This window comes from Ailuropoda melanoleuca, chromosome 14 (genome assembly GCF_002007445.2).
Source record: "Ailuropoda melanoleuca isolate Jingjing chromosome 14, ASM200744v2, whole genome shotgun sequence".
NCBI lineage: Eukaryota > Metazoa > Chordata > Mammalia > Carnivora > Ursidae > Ailuropoda > Ailuropoda melanoleuca.
The window spans coordinates 89,607,930-89,634,184 of record NC_048231.1 but is presented as its reverse complement, the minus strand read 5'-3'; the positions used below and the strand labels follow the sequence as shown (position 1 = coordinate 89,634,184).

The 26,255-nt window shown below is 44.1% G+C and overlaps 1 protein-coding gene across 4 annotated transcripts in view; it reads right to left on the bottom strand.

The window, feature by feature from the left end:
• The window catches only part of NEDD4L (NEDD4 like E3 ubiquitin protein ligase), a 339,881-nt gene that overhangs the window by 22,629 nt on the left and 290,997 nt on the right, over nucleotides 1–26,255 (bottom strand). For all 4 annotated transcript variants that reach the window (XM_034642726.1, XM_034642727.1, XM_034642728.1 and 1 more), the window contains 8 exons: nucleotides 22,365–22,442; nucleotides 20,896–20,950; nucleotides 15,545–15,603; nucleotides 8,522–8,587; nucleotides 6,545–6,774; nucleotides 4,904–5,025; nucleotides 2,278–2,348; nucleotides 523–618 (listed from right to left, as the gene is read on the bottom strand). In XM_034642726.1, coding sequence (XP_034498617.1) covers nucleotides 523–618; nucleotides 2,278–2,348; nucleotides 4,904–5,025; nucleotides 6,545–6,774; nucleotides 8,522–8,587; nucleotides 15,545–15,603; nucleotides 20,896–20,950; nucleotides 22,365–22,442 — 777 coding nt within the window. The remainder of the gene's footprint in view (nucleotides 1–522; nucleotides 619–2,277; nucleotides 2,349–4,903; nucleotides 5,026–6,544; nucleotides 6,775–8,521; nucleotides 8,588–15,544; nucleotides 15,604–20,895; nucleotides 20,951–22,364; nucleotides 22,443–26,255) is intronic.

Sequence of the window (26,255 nt, the reverse complement as noted above, 5' to 3'; positions counted from 1 at the left end):
GACGGTGATGAGAATTCTCAGGTGGCAACTTTATCTTTGACACGGACCTTGATGATGAATTCAGCATAATGACAGTGTGGGTGCAAAGCAAGAAGGGAATGCTAGAAAAATCCGAGCCTGCTGAGCCCCACAAGACAACTTCCATCATGACCACAGAACCGTTAAAGGCCCCCCCAAACATCCGGGGTATGTACTTAAACCACTACGTAAACGCACTATTTTTTGAAGAACTTAAATTCTAAAACCAGCCCAAACGAGGCCCAAACACTCACATTCCAATTTGCTTTAAAGTGAGAAGGAGATGGGCTTCACGCCCCAGGGGCCTTGGAATCTTTGGCTTTGCCAGGAGAGCTGGCGGACTGTAATCAGAACTTAGCTACTGACACAATGAGATGCTACTTAACATCTGAAGCTCTGAGAGGCGATCTGAATTGTTTAACAGCGGAGTCCTGTTACAGCCCTTCTGCGAAGAAGCAAAGACTCTGAAAGTCAACGAGGGAGTCCGGGGAGACCCACACGTACCTGTCCGAAGTTTTCTTCATCGATACAAAACATGAGGTCCAGTTCGGTAGGATCATTTTCCAAGATCCATTTCAAAGAGTTGTAATATTCACTATCCTAGAGAAATGACACAGAAATTAGCTTTTCCTCCCCAAATACAAACTCATTTGACTTCTTCAAATCATTAAGTCCTTCTAACGCTATTCCATTCAGAACGCTCAAGGATTACTAGCCACTCGTAGGTTTCCTGCTCTGCTCCAAACCTACTCTTCCCCTGTAATTTAAAATACAAACCAGACCAAAAAAAGATTCCGGTACTAACAGGAGACTGGACTTGAATCCTGTCCTCCGTAAAGGGTAGAGGAAGCAACCTGCTCCAGATTGGCAGAAGGAACATCATCAAGTTGACCATGGAGAGATCAATGTATTTCCGGTCTTTTAAGGATGAAGATATCAGAGGATAACGGGAAAGACAGAGGACGTTCTACTTAAATACCAATGATTTTATCCTCCTTTCCTGTGCTTTTATTGCTCTCTGCAAGTCCTGTAAGCAAACAGGAAGGCTGCTCTGCTGTCAAAGCCAGAACACAAGCCACAAGGGCCTGGGCTCCTCTCTCTGGGGCAGGCCCAGGGGCTCCACCACTGGGGACGCACCGGACAGGCTCTGGGAAGGCAGAAGGGAATGCGCGCACCAGCTGTCAACAGGTGGCATACAATTCAGACTTTAAAAGAAATTTCGAGGTTCCCAGCTTCCTCATTCTATTATAATAAAAGCGTAAGTTAAAGGTGGAAGCTGGAAAGAAATTTGAGGCTGGTACTGGGGTTCTGTGTAGCTACTCGTCCATGGGAAAACCACCTGAGTGGATTCAAGTGCACCGTAGGCGTCATCCTCTTTCTTCACACAGAGATGATGAGCAGAGGCCCGACGAATGCTGGCAAATGAGGAGAATGTGGCTCATACGCCCAACTACCTAAGAGACACCACTGACAGCACAGCAAGGCCAAGGGGATGCAGGTGCTTTCTCATCAAGTGACAGGATATGAGAGCAGAGCTGCAAATATCCCAAGTGGACAAAGAGCTTCCTGATGGTCCTGTGAGTGCGCTGGCACTCGGGCAAACACCCCCACGCTCGGCTGGAGCTGGCTAGTGGGGGGATGGGTACGTCATGAGAAGAGTGTCATTTTTGTTTTTATAGAAAATTCTTTCGACCCTAACACAGTCAGCCTAGAGAAAATGGGTAAGTTGACTGCAATGGGAAAGCCCAAATCCTGTTTCAGAAAGCGTGTCCTAGCCTCCTTTTCTAACTGGGTTAATCCCGTCCCCAGCACCGTACCGGTCACTTCCACATCTGGGGTAGTGATGAATGTTCTTTCTCTACATTTTGGCCTGTTCTCCTGCCATGTTTTGAGATCAGAAAACAGAGGGATAGCCAATGACTCTCCAAAGATTCGTATTAGCAGTTTTCGATGGAAAGCAAGAGCTGCAGTGAGATCCCCAGATGACCCTTGGATTTAGTTTGGGCAAACCAGTTCCGGGTAAGTGAGGTGGCTGAGACTGGAGTCTACCCACCTCAAGCACCACTTCTAGGAAATGTGAAGGGTTTACTTATTAGAAACTAGGGAGCTCAATGAACTTCTTGAACAAGCCAATGTTCCCTGCTGCTCATACTGAATGGCAACACCCACAGAAATCACCGTGACTACCACGTGGTCCCACCTAGCTCTCTAAGGCATGGGGGCTCAGGACGCCCAGGGCAGTGATCTATATTTACTCACCACTGATTCCATGTCATTCAGAGTTATCTGCTTTCCCAACATCATTTTGTAAAACGGTCTAATGAAGAAACCTAAGATGTGGTGGGAAAATACGGGTTAGTTTCAAAGCTTTGATGCTATTGTACATCAGAGCAGGACATAACAAATGAAGCTGCCCTCAGGCTGAATGAGAGGCCAGGTCTGGCCTGGGGAAGGCAGCGCTCAGGAAGGACAGTACAGCAGGAAGGGGTCAAAAGGCTTCCAGGAGGAGGAAAAAGAGCTTCTTCGAGGCCACGCAGGAGTGTGTGGCTCAAACAAGGCCCATGAATTGGGAGGACAAAAGAGCAGTGGAAGCAGAGGGGACAAGACAGACTTGCCAGAGGTGGGCCCCGCGGGGAAGCACAGGGCGTCCTGGGGAGGACAGGCCGGGAGGAGACTGGGAAGCACACAGCCGGCAGGGGGCGCTGGAGTCAGGCCGCTGCCTGCTGGGATCTGGTGTCAGGGAAAAGCCTGGTGAAAATTCCACCTGCACTTGGGGATCACTGCTTGGGCAGTAATGGGGAGAAAGCCAGGAAAGGGCCAAGTGGGAAATGAGGGAGACCACTCAGAAGGCTGTGCAGTCTTCAGGGGAGGAGGATGAAGGCCTACGGTGATGGACTCTACCACCACACAGGGGGCCCTTAGGGACCCCAACTTGCCTTGCTCAAGGGCAAGTCAGCATCCCTTGGTGCCACCTCCTCCTTCACCCTCACCCCCCTGCCCCATCCAATCTGTCACAGCGCTCTGCTGCCTATTCCCAATCCTGCTGGCTCAATTACCTTCGGGGTCTAGGGAGGTATTAGGTGGTAAAAGGAGAAAACCAGCAGGAGGGGGTGATAGGCTGACCTGCAGAGCACACTCTGCCTACGGGGGAGCTCGCATTCGGACCACAGACCCGGGGGCACTCTGGCTCTTAACTCCGCAATTCCCGAGGTACACTGCTGTCCCCATGTGGCAGTCTCCTCCACTCCCTGACATGTTCCTGCCCCTCCCTGCTACTCCCTCCAAGGAAGCCTTGGCTTCAAAGTGATCCCAGCTTCTAAATGGGTAAATCCTACCCCACCCTCGAGGTGAGACACAGCATGGTCAACACACTCCCTGACCCTCCAGCCAAGCCACCTTCTCCTCAGCCTGCTCCTTGTGCCCCCTTCTCCTGATGTCGGGATTCTTCTGCTCCCCACCCCCAGCCCCCAAGAGAACAGAAGTGCACTGAGGTCAGGGTCTTATCTCCTACTTTCCAGATTTCTCCACAGCAACTAAGAATGCCTTCTCACTTCGCAGCCTCTAAGAAGGCTGAAATGAATCTGCATAGGCTGAAATAATCTATGGCACGACTCTAACGTTGTGAATTAAAATATATTTACATGCACTATATATATATGTATATATTTTATATGTACATAAATAACGACTGTGGTTTCCTTCTAATCAGAAAAAAATGTTTATTTTCCCAACCAAAGATAAAATATGAAATAAGAGGATCAAAAATCAGGTAGCAATTACCAGTAAAAATATATTAAAGGGAAAAGTACAGAGGGAACATCAATTATTTATTGGAACATCTAAGTTTCCATAAATATAATTAACATAATTCCCCATTAAAACCTCATTTTCTAGGGTAATTACAATTCTGACCCCAAATCTTGCTCTGTCTTCTATCCTCAACTGTTTCATGCCCAAATTCTTCAAAAATATCTACTTATTTATTTACTAGAGAGAGAGCAGGAGAGCTCATGGGGGGAAGGATAGAGTGAGAAGGACAAGCAGACTCCTTGCTTGGCACAGAGCCCTTTGTGGGGCTTCATCTCATGGCCCTGAGATCATGACCTGAGCTGAAATCAAGAGTCGGATGCTTAACCGACTGAGCCACCCAGGCGCCCCCTTCAAAAATATTTCTGACTCAGTTTCCTCACTGATGATTTCTGTAATGCCCTCTTACAGGCCCTACTTCCGAAGTGACCGAATCCGGAAGAGGTCTCTACTATAAAGAGGCCTATAGATCCAGCCAGGGAGGGAGTCTGACTTCTAACATTGAGAGTACCTTGAAATTCTTCCATGACTTATATGCTCTAAATAATAATGAGATTCTTTTGTGCTATCTGTTTTAGCAGTGATCCCACGGTCAAGGACTTCACTGAGTTATAGCATTGCTTCGAAATTATTTACAATCTCTTCACATTCAAAAATAATAATTTGGGGACAAATGGAACAATAGCAGGATATTGGATGGATTAGATCATTTAATTAACTTTTCAATTAGCTTTTCCATCTGTCACCAAATCTACCTCTTGCTAAAAAAAAAAAAAGTTATTCTGGAAAACATAGAAAATGCGCAAATACAGAATGTTCTGTGCTTCACACTATAAGGTTAAAAAAAAATTTTTTTTTTTCCCTAACTGTGTAGACACTATGTCTTTAGTGCTCAAATTAGGATGACACCAGGGAAAAGCACCACTTTTATAGGCAAACCATAAAACTAATTTATCCAATTACAGAGAATCAGCTAAACTTTTGCTTAAAATCATGATGTAAAGATGCGAAACCTAATAAGGAACCACAAACAGCACTGTCCTATTTTGGTTACTTTGTGACATTTTAGTTAACTTACCATCTAAAAGTTTCCCATGAAATACTGCCAGACCAGCAACTCTTCCAATAAAAGTGAAATAGGACAAATGGTCTTCATTACAGAGGCCTGAATTGGGATTGATCTGAAGTGTGTAGTTGTCCCTTTGGGGAGGGGGAGAGAGGTAAGGTCAATCATATTTTTAAATAAGAAATTGAACAATCTGAATTCTCCTTTGCCACCCGTCCTTAGACTTGCACGGTGCACCTGCAAACATTCTGCACCCAATGGGAAAAGGCATAAAAGCTGGAGAACATGACTTACTGTTCAGTTAGCCCCTTTGTGACCGACTGAGGTCTAAGACAGCAGGTGCACATGCCCTATATAAGTTACACCACAAGAAAACTGCTGATATTTGATTACTTTTGCTCTACAAAAATGTCAAATATATATGGTTCGGTCAGATATCTTGGGAGGACGAGAAACATCACATAAGAGAGGAGCCGTGTGGATTCCCAATGACATGAGGACTACATGTGACTTTTCTCTGTGAGGACAAGGGTTGACTTCTTTGAGGGACCCAACCCTTGGTCTGACCACCACTCTGCCCTGAAAGGCTCCCAGGGCACTGGGAGCAGTATTTGGCTGTCTCAACAATGCAAACCTCAAAATGTTCACATGTATCTAAACCTCCTTCTTTGGTCTCAAGATCCTGGGGATCAGTGGTTTTCAAATGGGGCTCCACAGATTCCGTGGGCGGGGATGGGGGGTGTCTCTCTCAGAATGTGGGTGAGAGATAAGGGTCCCGCCTCCCTACCCTGCCCTCTTCAATGGTTTTAACCGATTTCACAGGGCAGGCTTTCTCATGGGACTTTGGGAACAACAACCAACAAAATGGGAAATTCTGGGCTACAGCAACCGAGGAGGGTGCTGAGGCTGGCTTCCAGAAGGGCTCCCAGGAGAGCAGCACCAGGTTGACGATGCTGGAGAACCCAGTCCCCTTAGAGCACAGGCTACCTCCCAGCAAGGTCAACGACTCTTCTACTGGGGCCTCAGGTCTAGCCTAAGCCTTTGGAGACTCCACAGCCTGGAAGGAGCACCTGGCCTTGTATGGCATGGGTGTCTGACTCCTAAGAAAGCAACTAAATCTGCCTGAGCTTCCATGTTTGGCCACAATGATGAGATCCTAATACAAGGGAGAATCTGTTTCTTCCCTCACGGGACCAGGACACAGTCCTCTGGATCCTGACGAATAGGTCCTCAAAGTTCGCATCATTTGCCTTTGAGCAGCAGAACTTCAGAAACTCTCCTTGTTCCTCCTAACATGATGAGGAGTTTCTGAATTCTGACACTGACAAATTACCCTGAATTAGCATAACAACATTACAAATGAAAACTGCTGCTTGTTCTCACCATAAGTACCCAGCACATTTTCCATTTCAATTACATGAACCCGAAGGACAAGGGAAAAATCATTTTTAGGTGTTCACAGAGCACAAGACTTTTACCATGTGAACCAGTTCGAGACTTACAGGGGGGACGGGGGTGCTGAAATCAGCAGTGTTAATTCACCTCGAATGACTGAGCCACTCATTCTCCCACTAAGTTTAAATTCATTAGGAATAAAACCTTTTCGGGGCAGGGGTGAGGGAGACACATTCTGAGTGCACTCCGTGTACTTACGTTGCAGAATACTCAAAAAGCCCGTAGTAGGGGTTGAACATCTCTTTGGACAGTAGGAAGAACCACTCTCTGGCTACACCTCCATAGTCAAGACCTTTCTCTGATTCAAATTCGATCCACAGTCTAGCTTTCAGGACGTCTGGTCTTTTCACAGACATGATCCTCCGATAGGACTCTTCAAAGATGTTATTCCTGTGAAGTTTCATTTCGAACCTATTTGGAATATCAGCCTACACGAAAGAAGAAAACAAGCACGTAATCACACAGCAAATACACATCTTACTTTCCAACACAGAAGAACAACAGAGAGTAGTAATGATGGCAGATGTCAAATAAACAAGCAGTGACGAAGGGCTCCAACTGAGACTTCCTCCTTCAGGGATTTTCTTCACATCGACAGCAAGCCCCACTGTGTCAGGGTGAGAGACACAGAGCATGCACCAGCGGCTGTCACGCTAGCCCACAACACACGAGGCACAAGACACTATGCGGAGGAGAAGACAATCATCCTTTTCCCCTTTAATACACAACTGTGGGCCATCTATCCAGCCACTGGCCATTGAGATATGGTCAACTCTCGATACTGCTTCTGTCGAAGAAAGGGGTGTCAGTCCAGGTCATCAAGACCCATAAAACAATCCTCGTTGGCCCAGCTGAGCTCATTCTCAACAACGCTGGCAGGGCCCCCAGCTGGTAGATGTGATCCGTGATGCTTACAAGCTAATTGTGGTGCCCTGAGAAGTGGGACCTCGACGATCATGCTAGGTTGTGGGAAAGCATCGCAAAGGTCATAGTTAAAGAACATGGACACAAACAAGCACGTGAGTGAAGTTGTGAATCACTGGTGCCTGGAGAAATGAGGACCAGGGTCAGCCTTGCTCCCACGGTGATCTACAGCGGGAGTTTCCCGGCAGGTGACACCCCCGCAGGAGTGCCAGAGCAAGACAGGCTCCTATGCACAATGTCATCCGTGGCTACTGGGGGACATGTGGGTTACTAAGTAACACTGAGGACTTTTATGTGCGGGTATGAGTCCCTTCAAAGGCAGATATCTGAGAGCTACTTGAATCAGAACGCCAGAAGGGAGAAGACCCCAAAGTGGGAGTTCCTGATGCAGGAGGGACTACGTCTCATGCACCTGCCCATCCCCAGTGCCTTGGCCATGGCAGACGCCCAGAAAATAGGCAGCGACTGAGGGCATGGAGTGGGAGAGACCACGATGGAGCCCCGGCAGACTGGGGTGAGGGGAGTTGTGCCCAATACTCTCCTCTTCCCAGGAGAAGGAAGCCAAGAAACAGTGGCCGGTGCAGAAACCACGAATGCGCACATCGAGGCGAAAACTGGTAAAACCTGTACCAGAGAGGTGACCTCACGACAGAAGACACCGTGCTGAAGAACCGGGGAGGATGTGTCAGTAGAAAATGTAATACGGTGACTGAAAACGCGGCCTCAGCACCCCTCACAGGGTCTCTCAGTTTTGTAAAAATCTTACAGGGCTTCCCATTGAAATTTTTAATTTGAGAATTACGCTTGCTCTTAATATGCCAAATATTATAATTTAGTATTGTAAATTATATTTGTGTTATAAATAACTAAAACTATACTTTCCAATTGGAAGGGAAGGATGGGAACATTTTTCTGAGTTGGGTCTAGGTTTATGGCGATGACCACAGGCTTCTCCACGTTTTTTGACTAGGTCCCGAATTATTTTGTATCCCATTAAAATCATTTCTATCTTGTTATGTATTACATAAGAAATTACCATTCAGGTTGATTTGATATGTAATACCAAGTTAGTCATCACTTACCAGGTCTCTTAAAAAGAAAATTCAGATTGAAGATCCAGGTGGATCAAAGGAAAAGGAAGGTAGTATTTTTAGTATAGACATAAAGGTAACACACAAGTTGTTCTCACTCAAGTACCTTTGGTAACTTACAAATGACTAAAACGGCATTTTTGGAAGACGTGTTACTCACAGGTTTCTTTAATTTCTTCCTAAAGTAGTCATATTTCTGCTTAAATTCTCTGGAGTAAGGAACAGCCTGGAAGATAAATTTATAAATATAGATAATGTAAACAACACACTTGAAATTTTATGTATACTGAGCCAACATTCACAGAATTTCACGAATCATAAACCTTAAAATTCTCACTCTCCATATTATCACTGAAATTTATATAATATCTACATAGTACATGGGGAAGTTCTAGAATAATGATTGAGGCTGGGGGGGGGGCCTTTCACCCCTGAAAACAACCGTACTGATATTCAAAGAATCATTTTTAGGGATATGCCACATAAACCAAATACACTGTCCATGTGACTTTGGCCTAAATGGGGAGTCAGGGTGTAATCTTTGTTGCCGTTGTTTTAAATTTAGATAAAAGTTATTGGCTATGATTCTTTAACACAAAACCCAAAATGACCTATGTGGTCATTCTGAAAAAACCATGGGGAGGAAATAAAATGACAAGAAAGGCCAGTGAACTGATACTCTTATCAAGGAACATAAAATCAGGTAGACAGCATTCTGGAAACGTCTTCGATTTAGGAGTCAGAAGGTTTGCCTCTTACTAGTTAGTAGTCTTGGGCAGGGATTTCTTTAAATCTGGAATGGCTTATCTAGGAAGCAGGGTGATGGTACCAAAAGCGTGGGTTCAGTAACTGAGTTAGCGATCACTGCTCAAAAGTTCTGGAATCCCTCCTGGCGAAGCAGTAACATTTTAATGTAGTCATTCATATTCTTTACTTGCTATGCTGTAAAGGAGCTTACAATATCTGAGAGCCAGAGCCCTGACTTCAGGCTACTGAAAAGGCTTCTAATTTTTTTTATGAAGCAGAAAAGACTGGCTTTTGCACACACACGGACATAACTGGGACAGCCTTGTACTCAGAAAAACTTGTTGCTTTTTCACAAATAGTATGAATTTGGGCAAGAACACTTCTGCCGATATCATTTTGGGCTAAGTTAATAAAAGATACGGATCCTCAGTAAAGTGTCTCCAGACTCCAAGCCTAACACCACCTTACACTTTCAGAAAGAGGAGAAGTGAGGAACCAAAGCTTCCCTTCTTCATACTATTTTAAGACACAGTCACACAAACAATAAGCCGAAACAAAAATCACCACTCTTATAGAAAACAATAATCATGTCAGTGTTTTGCTTTGTAATTCGAGAGCAATAAAGACAAGGTGTTTATATATCCTAAGAACATTCTAAAGACAATTCATGGTACCTAGGGTCTGTTCTTACTTTTTAAGCCATTCTTCATTTGTTTTTCTAGAGCACTAGATTTGACCACACATTTATTTTGGGCTGTGTTTAGTCTGAGGGTATCATGTATGAACCCTGATTCTAGAAAAGGTAGAAATTTTGCCAGTATCTGGACAACCACCAAAGTAAGGGAAAGGATACAATGTTCTGACATAGTCCATGAAGACATTATCATGTTTTTCGCTCTACTCACACTATATCCCATTACAAACTAAGATGTCCTGTATATGCAGTCTTTGGTGGTTCCTTTGCTGATTCATTCAAACAGATATTTCTTGAGCACCTACTGTGTGCCAGGGAAGTAATGGTCCATCAACCAAAGATTTCTTTCCCTGTTGCCTCCTGGAGCTTGCAAGCTACTATGTGCAACAGGCAGGAGGAAATAAGTGAAGGGTGGTGAATGTATTGAGGAAAAATGGAGAGCGAGCGCCCAGTAGCTACTTGATATGAGTGGTCAGGGAAGGCAGGTCTGAGGAAGGGACATCTGAGCAGAGCCCAGAGTGACAGGAAGGAATGAATCATGACAGAAAGCAGTGCATGTAAAGTCTTGAGAAGGAAAGTGTTCGGCCGATGTTCTTAGCTACGCTTAACTGTGACAGAGGGAAAGTAAGCTGAATAAAGTTTTGCCTTTCATGATCTCAGGCTGGCTTTAGTGGCCCTGACTCGTAAGGTAGACTCCAGTGCCAGCGGCCTGTGTGACGAACCCTCCCAACTATAGAATTTCTTCACAGTTAAGAAGAAATGGACCAAGAGCACTTCAAGGCTCTTCCGTTTCCCCAAATCTGTGATTTCCAGCTATTATATTTTTTTGGTTTTGTGCCCCGCCCCGAAAATGTTAAAGAAAGGCTTAAAATACAAGTTCCAGAGTTTTAAATGACGGGGTGCGGGAGGGATATATTTTAAAATGTTGCCCCCAGCCTGTGCTCTCTACTCTCCAGTCTGACTTAGAACTGGGAGGTGCTCATTACATGTGGGTGGAAATAAAATGCTGAGATATTTCTGGTCTTTCTCCTTCTGGGGAATGAGGCATGAAAACTGAAAAATCATTATCTTCCTCCAATACTTATCTTTTCTTTCTCTCTCTCTCAAGTTCTTATGAATAAGAAGCAGCAGAAGGGGGTTTTTATATTCTCCTCCTTCTTAACAGATGCCAACAGCGTAGCAGGATAGAGACCTCCACTCAGCGGAGCCTCCGAAGACACTCACAGGGCTAGTCCGTGCCTTGGACCGGACTGGCCACATTGCTTCTCTCCTTGAAAATGCGGCATCTCATTTTCTTCCGTACAATGTAACGTATAAAATAAAGCCTGCTTCAGAGCTTCACGTGTCTGTTGATTCAAGCCCTGTGCTCTTTATTACGTATGTTTTTCTGTTCTCAGCAGAAGTGACATGCTGACTTATTATAAAGTCGGGTCTGAACGTTCTCGTGTCGTTCTAGCCCAGCCGACGCTGGAGCTCCTTACAGAGGCGGCGACAAGGGGACCCGGGTGAGGTCAGCACACTTGTAGCTCCAGTTCGACTTTTGGCATTTGCTGGAACTAATGGCAATACAATTCGTGTTCTGAGCTTCTGACAGCTTGGGACTAACAACATCTTCCCTACCTTCCTGAGGGGACTGGGGCGAGTTCTCAAAGCAGCTGATTCTGAGGTGCGTGGGAAAGTACAAAGCGTGACACAAACATGAGACAGTGTTCATAAGAGCAGCAAAGCACGGACAGCACTTCATCAACGCGTTCACTGGTGATGCTTGTGACACAGAGAGCATACTGACTTACAGTAACGCTGTGCTGAGCTGCCACAGAAAGGGACCCCCCCGCCCTCCCCGAACCTGGCTATTTTTTTTTAAAACTTGGGGAAAAAGAGAAATTCAAGGTTTCAGATAAGCAGAAAGACTTAAAATTAAAGAAGTGGGCATTGGACCTAGACTTAGTGCTTGGGCTGGGGTTTTACTCCTCACACGGGGACACAGAAGTTGGCCTACAGTCTGCACGACCTAGGGAGTAAGAACAGAGTTCCCTGCTTAAAACCTACATCTGACATGGGGACAAGAAAACTACCCGCCAGCCCAGGAAAGGTGTAAGGAAGCTTACCTTCTGTCCAGGACCACAAACGAGAGAAAAACAAAAAGAAACAGACCTGTAATAAATTCATACTCTAAGCCTACACCAAAGTGGGTATGAAGTCCACAGTTATATTAACTGGGCCTGCATGATCCCAAGCTAAGAAGTTAACGGTAAATACAGGTCAGGTCTTATAAATGCCTCATGGGGGGGGGGAAGGAAAAAATGAAAAACGAAAAAAAAAAAAAAAGATGAGTGCACACACACAAATTATAAACTGAACTGGTTATAAACTGAACTAAATTGAACTACCATTGAGGAGGGTCCACAGACACAACATGTGGGAGATTTAGTTCCCCTATGGCCAGAGGTAACAGAATAATCCAGAAGAGAATATGAAATAAGCATTTTAAGAATGATTAGAAAGCTAAGTATGAATTAAAAAAGAAAAATAAAAAATGAAACATGATAGAATAACCATAACTGAAAAGACAAGCAAATTTAAAAAGACCCAATAGAACGATGAGTAATTAAACACAGTTAATAACAGACACAATGAAGTGGTCAAGGGTAGGTTATAAAAAGCTTAAAAAAGAATTAGCTGGAAGAGCTGAGCCCACAACACAGCAATGAGAGAGACAGAGATTGAGCGAGAGAGAGACCTAGAGAGAGACTGAGACAGAGAGAGAGAAAGAGATGGAAAACAAGAAAGCTAAGAGATTAGGAAGACAGAAGGTAAAGGTGAATCACATACCCAGGAGTTACTGGTTCGGATAACCAACCAGGAAGACTGGCAAAGATACAGTATGTGAGAAATAACTGCTGAGAATCTTCCAGAATGGAGGGAAGACAGGGTCCTCATACTGAAGAATTACAGTGAGTCCAAAGCAGAATCAATAGAAAGAAATCCACATTGAGGTTCATGAGAGTAAAATTATACAATGCCGAAGTCACAGAGAAAATTCAAATTGCCAGAGAAAGAAAGACTCACCCACCAAAAAATGACAATTAGATCCACAACAAGCTTCTCAACAGTTGTGGAGGTCAGAAGACAAGAAAGAGTATCTCCAAAGTATTAGGAAAACAACTGTCAGCCAAGGCTTCTCGAGCTGAACTATCATTTCACGGAGAGGTCAGATAAGCCCTCTCTCTCTCAGACTACGAGCTTCCCGATTTCAGACAGTGCTGCTCCAGCCGGCATCACCACCCCTAGGAGGGTGTGTTCAAACAGACTTTGCTGCCACCCCCCCCAGTCACTGATTTTCAGTAGGCCTGGCTTGGGACCCCCAAATTCGCATTTCTGACAGGTTTCCAGCTGATTCTGATGCTGCCGATCTGCAGACAACACTGAGAACCTGGAACCATACTTCATTCAGAAGATAACCTGGAAACAGCAGGTGTTAAGACCCAATGGTGGGCAAAGAAATCTGCCTACACGTAAGGAAATAAGCACTGACCGTGGAGAAAAAAGATAACATATCAATGGCTATTTGGGAACTTTTTAAATGTGGCTGAACAATGCAAAGTGAGTGAGAGGAATGGCATGAGAGTTCCCTCAAGTCCCATCTTGCTCAGGAGGAGAGTAGAGAGCAATTAATTTTGACATGAAGTACGTTGGTTAAAAATTTTAATGTAAGCACCGAAAGCACAGAAAGAGAAAATACAACTTCCAAGCAAGTACAGAAAACGAAAGAAAATAAAGGGTACTTTGTCAATCTAATAGAAGGTAAGAAAAGAGAAAAAATACAGCTAATCGAGCAGGGAGAAAAGACATACCAGGCAAATACTCAGGAAGAGAGAGTGAATGCAATTGACTGGTAGAGCCATGCTTGCCGTCGGAGAGTCTGACACTACTGTCTTGGTTCGACAGAACAGCCAGGAGGAAAAGCAGTGATGGAAATGGATAATTTGAACACCATATGCTTGACTTAATGGACATATAAAGAACTCTATACCCAACAAAGACAGAATACACATTCTTTTCAAACACAAAAGGAACATTTATTAAAAAATGGCCAAGCTGCCCAGGAAGTTTCAAATATCTGGTAATCAATATTCCATAGATAATATTCTCTGACCACAATGCAGTAAAATTAGAAAATCAGTAAGAAATGGATAGGCAAAAACCCTTCCATACTCTTAGAAACGAAAGGCACGTTCTAAGTAACTTACAAGTCAAGGAGAGAAAGAAATCATGGAAATTACCAAATATTCAGAACTGAATGACAGCAAAAGCCCGCTGTCTACATGAAGTGGATAGCGACCTAAATACACATGCTCTTCCTGAAAGAAGTATCCCTACTACTAATGAAAGAGTAAACAAGGCTCTTCTGTTAAAAAAAAAAAAAAAAACAACAACTTTCTTTGGGTCAAATTTACTTGGATTTATGATGTTAAACAATTTCCAATAGCAGTTAAGAACTAACAGTGTTTGAGTGAAGGCAGATGATCGATAAGTGATAGAGATATTTCAAAAGGCTTCAGAATCATGTCAAAAGTCCTCTGTCACTTGAAAATAGCATTGATTCCTGAATACCTTGTTTCTCGTGATGTAGAAAACAGGACTCTAACACCTTATGGTGACTGTGAATGTATCAAAAGGAAGCCATGGGAGTAAGGCAGGTGTTGAAGTCACATAAAAAGCAGCTGTTTTAACTGAGGTATGATGGGGCACTTTGCGTTACACAGTAGCAAAGCAGCTGAACAAAGCCAATAAACAAATTCAACAAATTAACTAGGGGGATGTCGAGTATCAAGGTAGGTTTGCATGGTATTACCTTTTAAGTTTTCAAAAGACTTACCTTTATAATTCAAAACCTAATTTGAACGGAATCAGATTAAAGCCACAAAAGCAGTATTTTAAAAATACCTAAAGGCCTTTAGCTCAGCATTCAATATGCTTTATTTCCTTTTGCTCCTCTCCAGTTTTTAACAGATTCCCAAGTTTGCAATGCTTTGCTGATGCCTCATGTTTCCTGTAGTTCTAAATTAGCTCCCCGCACTCATATCAACACTGACCAGAGATGCTGGTGCCTTCCCTGCCGATGACTGTGGCCCATGCGGTGTTCGGTACCAAGTCCTTATGAACACAGAGCGTGGCAGTATTTTAAGAGGGCGCTCTACCTAGCTTCCTTTTGTACCTGGCATATACGTGGGGACCGCAAGGAAGTTAGTGGGGCAGCAGAGATAAAGGTTCTTAACTCTGCCAGCTCCAGAGGTTGGCTACAACCTTACCCAAACTTTTCCAGACATTCCACGCTGGAAGAGATTCAGAATACAGCTTAGATTTGTTTGCATACATTTATCACCCTTGGCCAAAAGAAAGGACAAAACAATACAGATACGGGGCGTGGCTTGGTATAAAAAGGAAGCGAGGACTTTTGATTGCTATAACTTTAATCCACCTATTTACAAAGGAGAAAAAAAAAATGTTTAGCTTTGTTCCCATTAGCAAAGCACTTTCTTTTCCTTTACAGTGAAAGCCCTTTGAAAGGGCAAACGTAGTTGTATCCTGCCCGGGAATTTCAGTGAGGAGATGGGAGCAATTCTAAACTAGCCAACCACACCAGGCCCCTGGCACCAGGTGAGCAGTAATGTTCGAGAAATACGTGTTTAGATGCAATCCAAATATCACACTGAAGAGTCAGAACTTGAGGATACTGACCGGACCAGTAATAGCTGGATTCTGCAGTCTTGGGTCTTCCCACTGAGTAATTTTGCTATCTGAAAATTAATGTTTAAAAAAGGAATCAGCATATTAGTTCAAATCTATGTTAAAAATGTTTTAAAAAGAATTATATCTGGATTTTTCAAAAGCTGTCCCCCAGAATAACTTAGTATTTCAAGGTTAGAAGAGCACCCTATTCTATATGGCAGCCCCCCACCCCCCAATACTGTTAAGTTAAAAACACTCGATCAAAAATGCATGACTAAAGCCAAGCCATCTATTCACACTGTTTTTGGCAAGAAAAACTGCCAAAATTTCAATTATAAACCCCTGTTCTTTCAAGGATTTATAACTTGATCTTGATTTTCCTTTAACTGAAAAAAGGCATAACAAGTCGTAGTCCCTAAAAACACACACACACACACACACACACACACACACACACAGATTTTTCTCATTTCAAATACTTTTTTCTTTGCTTATGGTGTTGGAAAACTGCTTTCAACTAAGAATCCTTCATTGAACAAATGAATAATCCATTAGATGTGTCACTCATATGCACACAAAAATCAGAGCAGCTGAGGAGTCCAAACAAATGAGCATTAGATAGAGCAAAGGACAGAAAAAGGTTTCCCTTCTGGTCAAGTTGGCAAGAAGTAGTGTTCTTTCTTCTAAATGAATCAACGTCAGCACGCCTGTTCCATGCTTCCTATAGCGATACGGTGCTACGGCTGCCCTGAATCACCTGGGTTTTCTGGCTGTGCACGGGGATTACTGTGTGTGTGGGAGGCAGGGATGGATTCGAGTGACAGGTATGGGGAGAGCAGACTGGGGGTTCAGAATGGGTTCTCTCTGGCGTTTTAGGGCATCTAAGTTGGTTTAAAAAAAAAGGAAATTATTTAAGAATATGGATTCTGCTTATTTCCTATATACTCCATAAATAGACTGATAAGAATAAGCAATAAATTTGATTTTCATGACCATACCAGAATTTTTCCAAATCTGGTATTGTAATTATTGTAATGAAAAATTGCATTATTTAATGAAATTATTTTAATGAATGAATAATGGAAATTATTTTAATGAAAAAAATTTTTGAATATTTTATTTATTTATTTGACAGAGAGACAGCCAGCGAGAGAGGGAACACAAGCAGGGGGAGTGGGAGAGGAAGAAGCAGGCTCATAGCGGAGGAGCCTGATGTGGGGCTCGATCCCAGAACGCTGGGATCACGCCCTGAGCCGAAGGCAGACGCTTAACGACTGAGTCACCCAGGCACCCCTTAATGAAAGTTTTAAAATGCAACTACTGAAGCCCATGGTTCTAGACTCATGTTGGCAGGAAATGTATGTGAGATGTTCTGATGGTTTTAGTGAAATCTGATGGAAGCAAAAGGCATTTTGGGTCCCTTTCCTCATGCATTAGAAATCTGGAAAGTAGATGTTGCCATAGTGGTGAAGAATAAAAGAACACCAAATAAAGAGAATATAGCTGAACAACAGCTCCCTGGACTACAGTCCTATCACCTGGGTACCGTCAAAGCTGAAGTAAAGTAATGACTACCTACACATGCGTCTCCTCAGTCTGTCCAGTTCACGTGCACCCACATTTCCCACGGCGACCTCAAATCCAACTCTCCCAAGACCAAACCTATCATCTTCCAGGAACAAAACCCGTTCCTGTGCTCCCAAATGCCAGTATCACAGCGCGTTTGCTGTTCCAACCCAGCACTGGCCACCTCCCTGGCGTCCCTCGCCATTCCCCCCGGCGCTTGCTGAGCTGTTGCCCGTCTCACTGAGAAAGCTGCTTTCTGGAGGGCACATCGCTTCCACGGATCATGCCCTGTTTCCCTGGCCTCAGGCTCACTCACCCCACCTCAAGCCTTCCTGTGTAGTTCTGCCACAGGATCTTTCTAAAGAACAAATCTGACCACTGTCAGGCCCCTCCAGAAAAATCCTCAGGACCTCCCTCCTGCCTGCAGAAGGGACTCACGTTCCTACCCCTGGCGGACACCCTTTGACCTGACCCATGTGCCTCCTCTGTGCACTGGCCGTGTGCAGCCCCACCACAGTTCTCGGACGGCAGCCCAGTCCGCACACCTTCATACATCTGCATGTTTCTCCCTCCGGGGTCACTCTCCCCCAGGCTTTCCTGGATAAATCTGACTCATCATCACTTGGGATCCATCCGAAAAATAATCTGTTCCTAAGGTCCTCATGCAGCCCAGCCCCGGCCCTGGCGTTGGCCATGTAGCGAGCGAGTCTGGTCCTCAACAGCTCTGTTTCTTCAAAGCTCCTTCCTTCCTCTACCCAGCACCGCACATACGTCCTGGGGCTCCCCAGTTTCTATGTGGTTACAACGCAGATAGATTTTACAGCTACGTATCGTCAATACAGGGTATGAATATGTAGTGGCCATTTACTCACTTTTTCCAGACCTTCCGAAGCTAAACTTGCTTTTTGTCCTCAGACATTGTATTTGAAATAAAGGGACAAGGGCGAAGGAGAAGAATGAGAAACCCTTTAGCTACTATTAACAGGTTTGGTAAGACTGCTGGCAAGAAAGACAAAAACAGGATCTGACAGCCTCCCCAGAATTTTCTCTTTTAGCTTTGTATCCAAGACACCTGTGGCCACTGGCTCAGCTGCTGGGCACACCTGGTCTTTAAGAGGAAACACATGACCCCCTTCAAGAGAGGAAGAGATTCAGTTCAACATCTTCCCTTAACCTTTCACTCCAGATCCAGGCAGGAGCTATTTGATAAATGTCAATACCTCATCTCTTCTGAAATGACGTCTTTTTAAGATGGTTATTTTTAATCTTGAAAATGTCTGACTTCTCAAGAGTTTATGAAGTAAAAATAAATAGCCTCATTATTTAAAAGACAAGGGCACTGCTGCCTTTGTCATTCACGTGCGTCACATGTCCCGGTGATGATGGAAGACAGCATGACTCTACATCTCTCCTGAGACGACTGCTTGCACAGGAAAGTGCCACACGCAGGGACGTCGTGGTTCCTGTCCTGCACGCAGCAGGACAGCAAGAGGAGATGCTGAATTTTGCAAGAATCAGATGTGGGGAAACTGCTTAGAAGAGAGCTCGTCTGGAAGGTAAAGGTGTTCCTAAAGGTCACCCACCAGATGAGGAAAGGCATTTTGGAGTGTACCCGCAGGCCTGACAAAGCCTCTTAAAAAACTCTGTGCTTTCCACAGACTGGGTTTTGGTGAAGCAGCGTTATGAAGTTAACTCTGTTTTGCTGATATGTACCCATTTATAGGTTTCCATTGAGTAAACCTCAATAAACTGGGGAGAAATGGCAGAAATGTTGCATCAACAGCAAATGAGGTCATCCTAAACCGATCTTTCTCTTACACAGTTTTTGCTCACCTAATTTCCACTATTATCTAGTTGAGAGAACCTTACAGTAGGGCGGAGCAAAGGCACACTTTAATCTCCATGTAAAGGACTGCCGATATCTTTTATAGCTCAGATCAACCGGCACTGTATGTGGTCTATACCATCCCCTGGAGCAAAGAGGAGCCTCCGGGAAGCTGTCTGTTCTGGCAAGAGGAGTGGGAAGGGAGGGAGCTCAGTGCCTGGAGGGACTGGTGGACTGATCAGGAATAAGGAATAGCCCAGGCATTTAGCAAAACTACCCTCTCCTCCTCCCAGCAAACAGAAGCAGGGCAAGCCTGGGGCCGGGGGGCACGGATGCTGCTTCTCCAAAGTTCTTCCACTTTCGGACCAAGGACATCATCTTCCTCACGCCTTCACCACTGACCCTCCATGAATTAACTTCCAGTCACCGTTCATTAAGCATCTACTCTATATTATACTAGGTCTGTGCACACCACCAGAAAAATAGTCTATGATCTTCATTATTTCTAATGTACACGACGATGGACATTTGCAGTAGTTTTTCTTCTTTGGGGCCCTTACATTAAGAACATTCATAAAATTCTTTTCAGGTTGACCTGAACATCAGATCACCAGCCAGAACATGGCCACAATGCCGTGTGAAATATTCAGTGTGTAGCAGACCAAGGCTGTGTTACTGGTTAAGACCTTGTTTTAAGAAAAAGATCGTTATTATTTGTACCTACCTTTGAAAACTGAAACTGTAAAGCATAACAACTGAAAGAGGAATTGTTTTTTGTTCTTAGTGGGGAAAAAGAGGTGTATTCCTTCCCTTCTTTTAATTATGCTATGAGTAGAATTATAAATAAATAGCATATTAGAGAAACAAGCGGGGGTACACACATTTTATAGCATTTATGGTAGCAATTTTAGGCTCACTGTAAAATACTGGAGAGCAGGCAAACCCTTAGTAGTTTTACTGGTCAAAGACAAAACTAAGCCTATGTACCTTGAATTACCGAATTTTAACCAAAGGCAGCCCCCTCTCCAATACACCTAGGAATTCCACTTGTGGCTTAATTCTGAACTGCTGGGCTTCTTAATTTATAAAAACCTCTCAAGCTCACGAGGATCCTTGTGGTCACTCTCCACCAACTGGCTCATTGGTGGACTTCTGATCAGTTAAGATAATGTAAAGCTGGATAAACCCGGGGCAGACTTCCTAATCCTTAGGAACCAAATGAAAACAAAGATCAAAATACTACCAATTGCACACACTTTTCAATAGAATTGAAGACTTCTTTTAAATATACATTTTTCAGAAGTTCTAAGGGTTATACAAATATGTTCCCATGGAGAACATGTTGCCTTAAAAAAAAAAACAACCTACTGGCTAAAAGCAAAAACTTTATTAGTTTAACTTTTAGTTGAAATGAGAAACCACACACTTATTCATAGGTGCTAGAGCAACTATACTATAATTTCAAGATACGAACTACACATAGATTAGTGTGCTGGGTGCAAAGAAACATGCTATGAATAGAAAATAAGTCAGAACGGGCTTCTTGCCATCAGACCTTTGACGGCAGTGTTTAAGACACTTACATGCTGCTTCAAGCACTGCTCACACATAGATTCGTGACTCATAATTTTAACTTCTAACCTTATTTTCTATTACTAGAGTGTATTTATTAAAAGCGCAGAAATCAAAGGGTTATCGACCCAAGAAAGTTTTTAATGAAAAATAAAGTTAATAGGTCACAAGATCAAATCGGGTAAAAGCTTGACGGGCTCCTTTCAAGCAAACTTGGGATGAATGCACAGTACCGTACGAGGGCACTGACTCTCTGGCCTCATTCTCTCCACATAACACCTGGCTGCCTGGACAAAGAGTAAAATGACAAACCTTTCACTATAATATTTGAATGACTCCCTGTCCCTCCCATCCCTTTACCTGCAATGCCTGTGTGTCTATAAAAGAGCCTACTTACTATGGTCAATATAAAACGTTCGGCCATCCAAGTGAATTCTTTCTTCCCAACCAGGCTGGTATTAGAAGAAAGAGAGACAGAGAGAATACAAACATTAGCTAACAGTTCCAAAAAAGTAAAAAAAAAAAAAAAAAAAAAAAAAAAAAATCAATCAATCAATCGATCAATGGCAAAATTTAAACACTCTAAGGACATGTTTTGACTCCTCTCTTCTAGGGTACGTTGTTACATTAAGAACCAACCGCAAACATTTCCAGTTAACTCTTGACAACATCTAGCAACACGCTGTTATCACAGGCTTGCCAGCCTTAGGAGACCCTATTCACTGGGTCATGAATGGGAAGCATGGCTTTGCTGTTTCAAAAGCTCCAAAGGGCAATTCCAGCATCCCATGGAAGAGCTGAGTTTAGGACTGAAGAGCTCATTTCATTAAACAAATATTTACTGAGCACTGAAGGGAGGAGAAACGTTAATTTACAAATGTCAGAGATAGATGCTTTAGTCCTGTCACCATGTGGCTGAATGACCTAACGGTGAGATTCTCTGGTGTGGGCTCTCAACTCTTTGGACTCAGGAAATAGATGGATTTGGGTATTTTTCCCCCCCAATGTAAGGCTGGTACGCCCTCACTATCTGAACGGTGCCTACTTGCTATGTGAAACTCAGGAATCCAACACATGAGGACAACACACAATCCTTCACATCTGCTCTCGGTTTCTGGCACTCTCTGGGCTCTTTCCATTTCAACCCAGGGACCAAACAGTTCTGGAGAGGGAGGGATATTTGTGTAAAATCTGATGAATGGAGACTGAACCCTAACCTTTCTAGATTCAAGTTGTGCCATCACATGCCACACACACCAGAGAGGTTAAGGCTTTCTGACTGGGGTGGGGGTGGGGGCTGAGAAGGATGCAGGGTCAAAGTTTCATTCAAAATCTAATACGGGTTAAAAAGAGCTCAACTCCCACTTGGGCCCCTAAAGAGAATAAACCAATAAAAAATTAAATTTTATAGCCGGTCCTCAAGGGAGAAAAACTTAAAATATCTGTAGGCTAGTGACTTATAGAAGCTGTCTGCGATTACTTAGGCCTTTTCCTCCCACTGTTTTTAATATTTCTGTTCCAGTGACTAAATTAGCAATACGGATGGAACCCAGTGGTTGCAAAGTTACAAAATAAATGTGCGTTGTCTAACCTGTCACATGCAGAGAATGCCTCACGCATCCTAGTTACAAGGTCTACTTTCTAACTAGCTGCCCACAATTCAGAAACCGCTTTCCCAAGTATGCGGCATGAACAGTATGTGCTGTCAGAATTAAGCCGTGCACCTAAGTCTACGAAGAGATTACAGACCAGTGGGACCCAAAAAAGCCTGGAGAAAGAGAAGGCCCACAGGGTCTCTCCATCAACACGGGGCAGATGAATGGATAAACATTTTCAGACTTGTCCGTGCATCTCCCGCGTACTCACAGGAAGGGGGCCGAGGTCATTGGGGTTTAAAGATGCCTTTGACCGCATATGCACTGGAAATTTCAGGCGTGGATCTTCCTGCAAGAAAACGTAAAAGGCAGAGGACATTAAGAGTGACTGTGTGTGACGTCACTGGCTCCGTCTCTTCTGAAGCAAGGCGGTCCAAGGCCAACAGGTTGCCTGTGCACGGAGCCGCACTCCTGCCTGTACGGGGGAGGAGAGGACCTCTCTTTGTACAGGAAGGCTGGCTGACCAACTCCTAAGCAAGATTTTTCTCTTCTTCCCCTTGCTGAAAGGAGAACAGCGAGAATATTCAAATAAAAGGCAAAGCATTTTCTGCGAGACCTCTAGCAGGTGAAGAGGAAGACAGTCCCAGCAGGGAAGTGACCATGGAAACCAGAATGGAGGGTGACGATGAGGCTCTACTCTGCAGAGGGGTGCAGACGGAGGTCTGGAAATCTCTCCTGGCTCCTGAGCTGTGCGTGAGGGCCGCCAGCCTTTCCATCGGTCCTGCGCTTTCCGCTGGGCCCTTCCACTCCTCCAGCTACAGCAGAGGATGTGAATGTGATCTGAGGGTCAAATCATGTCCTGGCTAGAGTTCGGGGGCCTCGTCACATAATGTCTCCTACCCCTAACTAGGGAACTTGACTGAGATTCCCGATTAAGGTCTGCAAATGAGATTCTCATTTATGTCTCAATATGTAAAAGTCTGCCAAAGATTTCTCTTAAGGGATATGGCTCATAAGATCTCACAAAGAATCAACAAAAGAGAAATATATGTGCTCTGGCATCTTGGGTCACGCTTTATAACTGACAAAGAACAGGCAGATGTCTCATCTTGCAAGGGCCCCGTTAGGAGAGGCTGCACACATATCTCTACTTCTTTCGAGGAGGACACTGAGGTGCTGAGACCACGAGAACTTGCCCGAAAGCTCTCACCCAGAGTCTGGGAGCGGCCTCTCACATATACAGACCCAATGAAAATGCAACGTAACTTAGAGAATTCACACTTTAAACCCAAAAGATGAGGAAACAAATGATAAAATTCAGAATAGCACACTGTCAACCAAATAAGACTAAGATTAAAAAGAAAAACCCTAAAAAAAACCCTTTATTTCAATGACATGAAAGCCTCTGTTGCTATCAGATCACTAAAAGGTTTTCTGCCTCACCATTTTCCCAAGGCAACAAGAAAATGAAGTAATTGGTATAAACCTTGGGAGTAGTAAAACTCACTTTGTGACAGCTAATGGGTATGAAAATGCTCTCAAACTGATTACGGTGATGGTTGCACATGTTTATTTAATGGTCTAAAACCCACTCACTTGTATATTTTAAACAGGTGAACCGTAGGACATGAAAGTTATACTCCAAGAAAGCTGTTAAAAAAATTTCCCAAGTCACCAGTGTAAGCTGTTGGTCTCACTGGATTATAACAAAGTGACAGATATTTGGAACTGGCCAAGTCTACAAAGAAAACTTCTCTGAAACCAAAAAATAAAACCAACCTTAGCTTTCTATGAACTGGAGCAAACTATTAACTGAAGAAATAAATCGTGTTAGCAGTTTAGGATGGATATTGACCCTGAACCTTACTGATATCCTTTTCAAAGGGTAATCAGAGGCATAAAATAGGTTCAGTATTCTGTTGTATACTGGAACACATACAGTGTAGTAAAGGGACACACTAAGATTTTGGATTTATAAGGTCCAAGAAGCTGATAACTGGGTAAGTATTTGTGACAGGTTGATTGTGGACAGATGAAAAACTTGGAGCACCCACCGAGTGCAAGCTCTGAGCTGGACCTGGTGATGCCACAACCATAGGGCCCCCACCCCGGGCCCTTCCCTCCCAGCCACTGACCATGCTAGCTTCCGGAGGCTGCATGCAAGACCAGCCGTGCCTTAGAATCATACACACAGGCTACTAGGAAAGACAATCAGTAAAAAGCTGGTGATTTAAAGAACACACAAACAGAAAGCAGCAGCCGAAGTTATAGAAAAGTGCCAGGGTGTGGGGACGAGGAGGATGAAGTCGAAAACTCAGTTTTACGGGTCTGCTAAAATGGCCTGCTGTGGAAACCCAGAATTTGTATAATGTGAGGGCTGGAGGCCCGTGGGGTCCTATTATTTTATTATACCATCAGAAGTCAAAATAATGGCAGCAGCTGCCTTCCACCAAAGTGCTCAACCTAGAGGGCGCTACTGAGTCCGCTGAACAACCTGGCAGGGACCCCCCCCAAGCTGGTGGAGCAGGTGAAGGCAGCCAAGGCCCCACAGGACCCGTGATAACATCAGGGATGACAAGAAGCGGGACTACAAATGATGTTTCAAACGACAGAAATAAAAATGAATATAAATGAGTAAAATATGCAAAACTTCCACGTGGGAGTTCCTCCCTGTCCTCGAGCACCACCACCACATTCTTTCACTATTTTATAACTGCTTCCCTCAATATGGTTGGGAGAATTTTTGAACAGAAGGCAAAGATCAACATCTTAAAAAAAAAAAAAAAAGGTTTCCTAGCAGAGTTTTAGAAATATATAAAATATGGGAATGCGGCTGGTTCAAAAAAACAGCTGTGGTTTTTCCTTCCTGGAAGAAGTCAACAACCATGCCTAGGCTACAGTGAGTTTTACTAGTTTGGACCCGGGTAGGAAACAAACCTGCCACTTAATTAAGGCATACTCTTTCTTGCTACAAAAAGAAGCCAGTGCTTTGTCCTGTAGAAGACATAAATACACTCTCTCTCTCTCTCTCTCTCTCTCACACACACACACACACACACACACACACACACACGCTTCCAGCTGCTTCCTTAGCATAAAGAATGGGCAACCAGAAGGCCTCTGTCATCTGCCCTCAGGCACGTGGTGGTCTCCAGCATGCATCCTTGGCCTTGCTGACCCAGGTGGGGACACAGTGATGTTCCCGGGATGTGGTGTGACTTTATCCCGGAGAGACTGCTGGCACACTGCCTGCATTACTCAGGTGTGTGAAAGGCTGTGTTTTATAAATAGGCTTCAAAGGGACTCTGCCCCTATCAACGTATACAAGGGAAATGTCGGCCTGTATCTTTTCATGCTGCTGGCTAAACCTAGGAAGCAAGAGCATACAGACTGACGGAGGTGGGCCTAGGATTTTCATTATTCTCAACCTGTCCTACCAGTTTCTCTTCCTGTTTCCATTATAAAGTTCACATTCTAAGAATAGCTATGCTGTTCTCTTTAACACACACACACACACACACACACACACACACACACACACATACACACACAGCAAACCCCAAACCTACTCCAAACAGATTCTAAGCTGGAAATTGTCTTTACCCTTCCCTCCATCTTTTATCAAAATAAACAGGCAGTTTAGAGGGTGTCTTCCACAGAGAGTATCCTGTACAGGCCTTTGTCTAGAAGGGGTGACGTAGCTGGCCCAGCACATCCGAGCTGAGTGAGGAAGGGTGGTCACTGGTGGAATTTCCAGTTGTTACCTTCAGGACTTCCAACAGCAGTAGCAGCAGCAGCAATAGAATATTGGTTTAATACATTAAAATGTGAAAGGAGTACATGAGTCAACAGCAAGGATCTGGGTGGAAAGGGGCAACTGGAAATTCAGACTGGGTTTCATTCAGCAACGATGCAGGCGATAAGTAAAGCTGGTGGTCTGAACTAAAACCTGCCCAGCTGTAATTACACTGCCCTTGTGGCGTGAACGACGGCAGAAGGGTTAGGAGACCTGACTGCTAAGCTAGTTCCAGTGACCCCAGTCACAGCGCATGCTGGGCTCCCTACGCGAAACCATCTCCTCCGACAACACCTACCCTGTTTCTGGAGCTCCCACTTCCGGCCCAGGGCTGGAAAGCACAGCGGGACAGCCGCATGTTCCACA